This window comes from Pleuronectes platessa, chromosome 16 (genome assembly GCF_947347685.1).
Source record: "Pleuronectes platessa chromosome 16, fPlePla1.1, whole genome shotgun sequence".
NCBI lineage: Eukaryota > Metazoa > Chordata > Actinopteri > Pleuronectiformes > Pleuronectidae > Pleuronectes > Pleuronectes platessa.
This window is the reverse complement of record NC_070641.1, coordinates 10,341,315-10,351,831: the sequence shown is the minus strand read 5'-3', so window position 1 is coordinate 10,351,831 and position 10,517 is coordinate 10,341,315. Positions and strand designations below refer to the sequence as shown.

The 10,517-nt window shown below is 41.0% G+C and overlaps 1 protein-coding gene across 1 annotated transcript; it reads right to left on the bottom strand.

Moving 5' to 3' along the window:
• Positions 1-4,011: 4,011 nt before the first annotated feature.
• Positions 4,012-5,390, bottom strand: rprml (reprimo-like). The gene has a single exon (XM_053443401.1). The coding sequence runs from the start codon at positions 4,995-4,997 to the stop codon at positions 4,662-4,664; it is 336 nt and encodes a 111-aa protein (XP_053299376.1). The 5' UTR covers positions 4,998-5,390; the 3' UTR covers positions 4,012-4,661.
• Between the last annotated feature and the right edge of the window lie 5,127 nt (positions 5,391-10,517).

Below are 10,517 nucleotides of genomic sequence, written 5' to 3'. Positions count from 1 at the left end.
TTATTGCTTCCTCCATTGAATAGAACACACCCCAGTGGAAACAAATTGAATGGGACTGAGAAAGGCCACTTCAACCTTCTGGGACCCGTGTCAGCATTGCGGACAGATCTTTTGTGCGTCTTGCCCTCTCATCAAAAACACTGGGGGGGGGATAACAAATGCATCACAGTGTCGCCCACGCGGACAAATCTCTATTGTGTTAAACTTTTTCCGGTGGTAGAGCAAAGCACAACAACCGACCGTCACCGTGATGTATTAGGTATTTTCACTTTAAGCCGAGCCTCGTGGGAGAGCTGTCTTCCTCACAGTTAAATGCTAAATGCCACCGCTGGTTTAATCACCATTATTTCTCTCATGATTTCATGGCCGGTGCACGGTTCATTATTTTCTGTGAGGTCTCTGTTGTAAAAGGTCAGTGGTGTCGCTTCCTGACAAGCAAACGTACAGCAGCATTATGGAGAGAGAGAGAGAGAGACGGAAACACACACAGACCTGCACAACCGCATACGTGTTGATTGGGTCGAGGGGTTAACATGTTAACGCGCTGTTCCCGCGCTTCCACTGCAATATTAGCTTATTCATATTTTCTTCATGCAGTTATTATAATGAACTGCATCTTACCCTTTGATTGCGCAGTCACACACTTCATAACAATGTCTCTTTGTTGAGCCATTGACCCAAAAAACTGTACAAACACTATCTTCCTTCTCAAAATTGTACAGTGTGGTTATTGCAAATTATTCCGTTTGTGATGAAGAAGCACCAGAAAGGATGCATGTGTACCCAACAGATTGTGGACACATGGACGGTTTGATCCATGCTTACTCTTCAGCATATGCTCAGTGGTATAGTGGGCGACTTGTAGTGCCTCCGAAATGTGAGAAAATTGGAACTTTGAGTGGATCTTAAGCGAGATGGTGAGTAATTTAATCCTCATCCGGTGTAAAAAAAAGAGACTCGCACAGAAGAGCCAGAGAAAAACAATGTATGTTTGCATGAATGCGTCCTGATGTCTGAATCACCTCATAAGGAAGCTGAAACCTATTAGCAATAATGTGGTCATAATATCTCATTTACAGTTTATGTTCCAGAACCTGCAGTTTCTTGATGCAAGTTGTCACTCGCAATGAATGTTCAACTGCATGTTTCGTGCCACTGCAAATATTAGCTTTATGGTATTCCTTTGGTACAGTATAATATTATCATTAGTGGTTTTGCGTAATCTGTGACAGATTTATTTAATGCAAAATGTTTTATTTTTATTGTTTCACATGTACAATCTAGCACTATCATTAAAATATTTAGATTTTATTTATGTATTGACATCTGATGGTGAAGTCTCATGTTGCAGCTGAATACACCTCACCTCATCCTCCCCCCTCCAAACATCTCAATCATGAGAACATGTGGCAGCCTTCAGTTGTCCTGAAAACTCAAAAGGTGTTTAAATCTGTCCACTCTGGGCTTCTAGATTGTATGTTTTTTATTCTCTTTATACATATTTTTATTTATTTCTCTTTTGTTTTAGAATTTTTTTGTTTTGCCATTTAGTTTTTTTTCTTAAATTCTCAAAAACACCACGTATAATGCAGATTTGCTTTGGCGACTGGGCTTGCCTGTGTTTCCTAATGCGTTTACATTTTTGGCATCAGTACACTTGTCCTGTTTCCTCGGTTCCTTTTTTCTATCTATCCGTCCATCATCTGTGTCAACTTCAGTTGATATCAAGTGGGAAACCCCCGTGACGTTATGAACTGCCGTTTAGAACCTTGTGCTTGGCATTTTGTCAAGCGCCATCTTGGTTTTTCGAAATACGAAGTGACCATATTTGGGGGAATGGACAGTGCAGCTTGACTGACAGCTTGAGGACACTGTATGTCCACCTACACCTGCGACCTGAACCCATTGGATGGTAGTAGCTGTCAATCAGATGATATTCATGTCTCAATGTATGCTGAGCATATTTTAGTTCTGTTTATGAATCAATTTTATCAATGAACACTGTGCTGTATTGAAGAAGACTTGAAACTCTTTTGTTTACTGTTGTAAAATCAAGTGAGAAGACTCGTTTTCTCGTAGATTTCAATAGAAACATTGTTGTTCTTGCAACCAGTGGAGTCGCCTTTTTTACTCAAGGGAAATACAGGTTTGAGGCACTCCTGCATTTTTTTCCTGTGTCCTTTTAGTCTGCGGTTGATACAGATGTGAGTGGTAGCAGCTGCAATCAGCACTTTATATGTGTTTACCCCCTTCTACCCTTGATGCCATTTTTCTGTTGCTACCTTTCTGGCTCTGGACAAAGTGAGACATCACTCCAGCTCTGGTCCTCTGCCACCCATCAGTCCCGACTGAACTGAATGAGCCACTTACAAAACAATATCTTTTTAAACTGAGTTTCAATCTGGCAAGTTTAAGTACAAAACATTTAAGTATCTTGTCTCTAAAAATAGCATGCGTGCCTCCTTGTTTCCAGCAAGCATTCACTGGTGCATGGCAACAATACCAGAATGATTTTGCTTGTTTTCTTTCCACAGAGAATTAGATTACAGGCTCGGGAAGAAAGGATGAGGTTTGTTAAGAACTGTAATCAATTATTTTAATAGCAGATCTCTCTTTGACCTCTTGATATAAAATCTGATAGTTTGCCTACCAATGTGTGAAATCATAAGCCGACTAATAAACAAATGCTTTATGATGTCCTGTATCAAGGGCAAATATGACGTGTCAACAGGTTTCAATCTGCAGTACTTTTACAGGTTTGCTATGCATTGTGTCTATATATTGTCGAGATCTTTTATGCTGTTCGAGTCTATTTATCTAATGGGTTTTATTTATCGACGCTGTTTTCTAAAATACTTTTGTTCAATGTCAAAATTTGCTGGTCTGTCGATCATCAGTGTCCGATGTTTTGCACGGTGAACGGGCACACGTGTGAATGCATGGCTGTGTTTGTAAGGATTCATCTGCCCCATCTCTCCTGACAAGTACTGAAATAATAATGAGAACATTGGTTGCTTCTGAGTGGGGCACGTAGGAGAGATGGCATGTGTGCGGATAGAAAGAGAGAAGACACTGGAGAGAAATTGAACCAAAATGTTGAATCGAAACCTAATATCTGCCAGAACAGAACTTTTTATGAGAATCTTTTGTCTGACATAAATAGAATCAGTTGGCAAAGTTTTGTTCTCAAGGAAGAGAGCCTGCTATCTGCTGACAGATCTGCAGGAAGAGTAATGACATCATTAAGTGCGATGACAGTTCATGAATGTTCTTATTTGTCCTCTCCTCTGTGAAATCCTGCATCAAAGCTGCACTGAGGTATTAAATATTGTCTCACCGACGGCTTGCTCCGATTGAACAAAAGAAAAAGTTGAACGTGAACTTCTCTGGATTCCTTAAATTCCTTTAGTTGCAGTGGGGGCTGCTGGGAAAGGAGGTGGTGAGGTTGAGCACGAAGGTGTGTGGAATTCAGCTGGGCACTCTCCAGAGCGAGCAGATTAAATGCTGTGGAGCCAATATGAGCTCGACAATATGCTGCTCATTCTGTACTGAAGTGTGATTGTGCCATTTTTGTCTTCATAGCACTGTGTAATATCATATTTTCAGATAATTTTATTTAACATTAATAAGATATCTTATCATTTCGAAATGCAACCCCGGATTCACTGCTTTCATCTTGTGCTAATGAAAATCACATCTGACTTGATGAGCTGGTCAGAGAAAAGTCTACTTTCATTAGTTTTTAATCAAATGTATAGTTTGAAAATAAGTAATAATTAAGTTAAGTGATTCACTTTTAACACCGTATTTCAGAAAAAAATACATTGCGGACAAAAAATTTCAAAAAATAAACCTCACAGAAATGTCTGCACACATGGTAATGTTGACGTGATGTGTATCGTGTTCATTAACAGATGACAGAGATAAGATTGATATGGTCATTTCAGTGATTTAATTGCATGCTGCAATTTCAAGATAAAGTTCTTTTTGGTACAAAATAATTCATGCAGCATCAGTGATTTCAAAGTGCAAAACAGGTCCAAGAATCACTACAGATCAATTAGCGAGCATGCCAAGAAGGACCAGAACCACTCCATAAAGCTGAGATGGAGTCTGTTGGAAAACGTGCAAGATTTCAGTAGTTACCAAACGAGACCGAGAAAAATACTTTGTATAGTTATTACCCATATATCCATCAAGTCCACGGAGAACACTGGCAGATGCGTGGAACTATACGAATTCACAATCATGCTTTTTGACAGTTTAAAAACATTCATTAACAATCATTTCAAATTTACAAAACCAAAGGGATCTAACTTCACAAAAAGATGAGGTAACAGCTTGTAAACATTTTGTCACTTTGTTCAAGTTGGCAATATTAAATTCACTCCAAAGATTCAACAGACCGGCCCACGTGTAAACAATTGGCTGTCTTTTACGCACAAACTTTACGCACGGACATTTGTCGCTGGACCCGTTTCCTGTGGTCCTTTTCGGAAGCAAAAGTGAAGTCTTTGCATATTTGTCCTCACCGGGGCTCAGAGAGAACGTCTCTGATGTACATGCAGATGCAGATCTTGAGCTGCGGTTGGAACTGTGCACCTGATCTTCATCCCGAATCCCCGCTCCATCACTTCCCCGCTGTGCCTGCTCTTCCTGTTCTAGCTGAGGCCGATCATGACCGTCTCCACGTCTTTAGAGGGTCTGCGTTCCTTCACCAGGAAGTTAATCATGCTCTCCGATTTGATCATCAGGTTGCACCCGAGGAAAAATATACCGAACATGACGGTGAGCGACAGCACGCACAGCACCGCGATCTGCACCACCCGCATCACAAATAGTTTGCGCTCCTCCTGCAGCAGCACGAGCGACCCTCCACCGTCGCCGGTCACTACGTTGCTGGTGCCGTTGCCGTAGTATGTGGCCAGAGTTCCGGCGAGGGTCTGACTCCCGTTAAACAGTGCGCCCTGGGTCACTTCGAAGAAGGAGACGTTCATGATTCCTGGCGAGTGATCAGCAAATAGACTCCACTTGTCAGGCGCACGTTCTCACCAACCCGCACTCCAAGCAAAACTTTGCGTCATGTGACTGTTCAGACAATAATGAGAGGGGAATTAGCGGAAAACAAACGCCTTTAAATTCCCGATTCACAGTCAATCATCGAGGTTTGCACAGCTCCGCAGCGCAATGACCACATCCGCATCACTTGACCGTTCTCCGCAGTTACAGGTACAACTAAAAGTAAGTTTCTACAACTCAAATTCCATGCCTTCCCGACTCTTCGTGAGTGTTCTTACACGGCGTGCGAGGTGCAAAACGTGTCCCCCCCCCTGATGTAATAGGAGACAGACAGTCCCTGTGCTCGCCTGCGAGCGCTTCTTTTGTGCCAAGTCTCTGGTGCGTTTTAAAGTGATGATGAGCTCCCTGTGGACCACACCACTATATCACTGGAGGAGGCAGTCAGCTGGCCAGAGATAATGCGCCGCTCCACAGATGTACAAAACATACAGATATAAAATTAAATATATATATTATATATATATATATTAATTTGAAGTAGTAATCTGGCATTGCTATTCTTCACCTATTCTGGTGTGTTTCCTAAAAAAAAACAGTGTTACTCCCTGTCAATGTTTTTTTAATAAAAAATATTAACTTCAATGAGGAATGAGGCCAAATAGGTCATGAACATGGATATGTTGAAGTGTGTTCTTCACAAATATAGGTTAATTTATTCACATCAATGATGCCTGGAATCCATATTGACTCAGACATACCTACATTTTAAAGGCTTTTCATGAAAGTGTTAAAAAAATGTTCAGTTCAGTTAGAATAACTATGAAATGCAGATTTCTATCTGCTCTAAAAGACAATTCAAACTTTGACAGGAGAGTTTACTGCGGGTTGCTGAGGAAACTGTCCCTATGATTTATATATAGGAGCCTTGAGAGGCAGAACAAACACAGCACCTTTAAATGAAGATATGAATTAATAAACTATGATTGAACCATGGCAAATATTTAACCCGAAATATTGGCTTCACTTCGCCTGCTGCTTCCTTTCCTCAGCAGAGGCTGAAATGAAACTCCTGAAAAGTACTGAAGCTCTATTTTTATTAGACAACGTTATCACTTGGTCTTTGAGGTTCTTTGTACCTTTAGATATAGATATATATAGACAGATTGTTGTTCCGTCTAAATGATGCCATTTATTCTTCATGCACTCACTTGCCCCCTTATGCATTGTTAGGTTTCATTTTATGTTGTCAGTGTTTTAATGACAGAAATAGCAGTGATGATTTACTCATCCAACAGTTGCTCCTCTATAATATAATAGCAGCTAATTTGTCACAATCAGTCCTACTTGTAATTTTATTTTGATTTGCTAACCTCTAAGTTGATTTGCATTCATTTACAACCCTCGTTGGAAAAAACTGACTTCTCTTGTTGCGTATATTTCAACCAATTAGACGTGGAGACAGTTTTGCACTTGATGGATGGAAACTTGCCCGCTGGGTTTGAAAATTACCCATGAGACAATTCAGTGGTGTCCAAGTGGAGTCCAAGCCTGAACAGCTCTATGTGTCAATATTTCCTCAGTCATTATTAATTTGTTTTAGGCAAAAGGCAAAACGCATGCAACGCTTCAAAAGGCATGTGCTCGGGCCGCTCAGTGCGGCTTCGGAGTGCAAGAAATTTTTGAAATTGTATTTTATATTTGGTACTTTCAAGGATTGAGCAATCCTGGTTATTTATTTTTTTCAGGCAAATTAATTGGCTTTTTGTTATTATACTCTTTTACTTTTATAAAAAAAAACGGATTCATTTCAATGTTTTTTTGTTTGTTTTTTATTGAAATTGTAAGGATTATTATTATTATATATTAATATATATTATTTCCTTTCACTTTTAATGTCATTTTAACATGTTCTTATGTTACTTCAAATGTGTTCTTTTGCATGAATTATTTTTATAACATTGCATTTGTCTTTTCAGATTTTATCCTAATCCCTTCGCTCCACATGAATGGAGACAATGTCAACAGTTGGGATGAAGTTAGACATGTTTATTTGGAAATGACTCCTCAAGCTTTGACAGTGGAGGCCGTCACATTAATCTGCTGTTTGTCTAAAAACAAAGGCCATGAGATTCAATTTGGTAGACACGCTCCGTATGTCTGGGTAAGCAGCTTTCAGCCGGCAACTGACAAGCATGTACACAAACAATGATTAGCTCCGGCTACAAGTACCTTCCATAAAACCCGGAGGAAAGACACAACAAGGAGCGTTGTACTGTGTGCCCTTTGTGTGTACAATAAAATCAAATAATCTCCTCCACAGACGGATTTGCCGTAAATTAATTGGCAGCATGTGAATCGATGCTGTGAAATGGGATTTGGCTCTATTATTCACTGCAGGGCGATTATGGAAAATAGTTTGCAGTTCATCTCTCTGTCAATATGTAAATCCTTCGCTACAGTAAAACCTAACAAAAAAAAGAGGCTTAAACCTCAGAGAATTGACAAATTAGGAGAAATTGAATGCAAATTGGAAACTTCAAAGAAAATGTTGCTCTTTAGAACTAATTATCAATATCTTTTGTTAGAAAATGTGTTGTTTCACTTTCAAGAAGTTTGTCCCTTTAAAAAGCTGAAAACTGAAGAACCTGTTGCTGAACCTGTAAATTCCATCATCTCAGTGGAACGTCACAAGCTCTGAACTGGTTTGCGAATGCCACACATTTCACTGAATGTAGTGGCCACTGGCAGAGGTGCATCTCTAACAAGTGGTTATTGTCAATATATAGCGGAACATGAAGATATATTCATTTGTGGATGCATATAGACATGAGAGTGTCTGACTTGTTCCTAAGCAACAGTAGACCTGTGAGCCCAGTGACAGATGGTTGGTGAAGTTATTTTGGTTTAGAGGAGAAGGAGGGAGGGAGGGAGGGATAAGGTGCCTGGACGGAGGAGAGGGAGAGAGAGAGAGAGAGAGAGAGAGAGAGAGAGAGAGAGGAGGGGGGGGGACGTTTCCACTTAACATGAGGGAATTGGCAGCCTAGCAACCCAAACTAAGTGAAGACATCCCTAGCAACAAGGAGGAGGCGTTTGACCCCACCCACCTCCCCTCTGCCCGTCATCATCATCATCATCACCATCATCATCATCACCATCATCATCATCATCATCATCATCATCATCATCATCATCATCATCTGCCCTTAGTGTACAGACTTTCCTCACAAGTTCCCTCTCTTCAATTAACAGATTATCTAATCAAAGCAGACACAGGGTAGCGAGGAATCCGCTGTGTGTGTGTGTGTGTGTTTGTGTGTGTGTGTGTGTGTGTGTGTGTGTGTGTGTGTGTGTGCTGGTAATGAGTGTGAGTGCACCTTGAAGTCCCTGCGTATTACAAAAAAGTGCCTTTAGCTATTACTTTTGGAGAAATCATGTTCTGCACGATGCAGAGGAAAGGGTTGGAGGCCGTGTTGTGTCCTCGGGGGTTTTATTACATTTCGGACTCTTAATCACGTCGATGTAAACACAGTCATTAATTACACACGGATGCAGTTTGCAGGGATGCGATGCCACAGCAGAGAGATGCTCCACGTCAACCCACAACTAAGCAAACATCAGTCATTAAAGTTATTTTAAGGAGGTAATGGCTTCATTGGTTTGGTTAACAGGGGGATAAAGATATTTATTATTAGACCTCCTTTAAAATGTGTACCTGCATCTCGTCTGTTTGACTGGCTGGGTAAATTAGTTTGAGATACACACTACAGACTAACTAAATAAAGCTCCGCTCTGAGTACGGACATCTCCCTCACTCAGCCACTAGCCATTAACTTCAATTCCATTGAGACACATACATCTCCACAGTATAACGCAGGACACAACCATCTGTACTTTATATCCTCCTTTTTCTGCTTTGACCAGTTTGTTTTCTTTGTGCCTTCTCTGTTATTTTTCTTCTTCCCTATATTTAACAACAGGCTTCATTAGACGTCTCATAGTTCTGAAGTCTGGATAAACTGAAATTAAAATAAAACTCAAGAACAGAAATGCCCCTCTTGCCCTCTCCCTTTCCCTCGTGTGTTCGCAGTTTATTTATATATTTTTGAGTCTCTGCGCATATAAGCCGCTTTTCCCCTGAGAGAATTTAAACTGCAGATCCGGAGAGGGAGCAGGAGGAGGAGGCAGGGCCAGAAGGCGAAGCATCACAACACAAATACACTTTGTCCATTAATGTCAGTGACTCCAGGGCACATTTCATAAGCCAGCGAACCCTTCACCCGAGCAAAACTCATATCTACCCAGACGACCCGTCCACTCGGCAAAGCAGGAAAGGGGGAAACCAGCCGTAGTTAACCAAACACGGATTTTGTCTGAGTGTATAATGGTATTGGCTCTCTGCACAGGTCAGGACTCCTCCATCCCCCTTACATCCTCCACCCCTCCTCTTCGCGCTACGCCTTTGGACTTAATTGGCCGCCTTCTGACCCAGTCTCTGGCTTTTTATACAGGACAGCTATGCTCTTCCCAAAATGCCATTCATCTGTGGGGGTGGTCTACGCAGGAGTCTTTGGAACCAGTAGATCCCAATCAGTCAATACTGGAAAGTTTTTTTTTTATTGCCCACAGTGTATTACCTGCACCATCCGCCCACACTGAGCGCTTAATGCCAGCAGAACAGTTGACTATTATAGCTTTTCTACTTATTTCTGTCATTTCTCCAAGCCACAATTCTTGGACACGGGGTGGCAGTAACTTAGCAACCATCTGGAGAATAAGATCAGGGCAAATGGATAAAGATTCAATAAATGGCCAAGTGAGCGATAAGAAGCATCATGTGCTGCTTTCTGAGACTCACCGCAAACACACACACACACAAAGCAGCGCCACACACATTTCCCAAAAGTTCTTTTCTCTAGAGCAATCTGAGCTTTTATCCTATTTTCTGCCTCATTTTCTTTTTATCCCTTCACCCTCCTCCTGTGTTAGAAGCTGCTCCATCATTCATCGAAACAGGGAGAGGTTTTCTGTTGCGGGAACTTATCAGACTCATGCATTAAGTGAAGAGGAGATGTAAAAAACAGCAACAGCTTGCGACAGAGATTGTCTTTTTAGACCCTGTAGAATCGACAAACGACTGATGATAATAACAATAAACCTTATTTATATGGTACCTTTTGAAAACAGAGTTTACAAAGTGCTTTGACCGCAAAGCAAAAGGCAAATACAAGAGAGATGACAATCGGAAAGGTACAAGGTAAAAAGACAATAACAAAAAGACAACATCACATGCAAGCAAATCTATAAGAATGGGTTTTAAGAAGTGATTTAAAAGAAGCATCTGACTCTGAGTCTTATCTCCTCAGGACGATCGGTCCAAAGCCGAGGGGCCCTGATCACAATCACCTTCTCATCATGAGCACGATCATTGTATTTATCCTATCGTAATAATTTCTTCTCCCCACTAGGGGTCCTTCTCTCGCAACTCCACAACTTAGTGT

Excerpts from the sequence above, each read along its gene's own strand:
- rprml (XM_053443401.1), bottom strand. The coding sequence starts at position 4,997 with ATGAACGTCTCCTTCTTCGAAGTGACCCAGGGCGCACTGTTTAACGGG.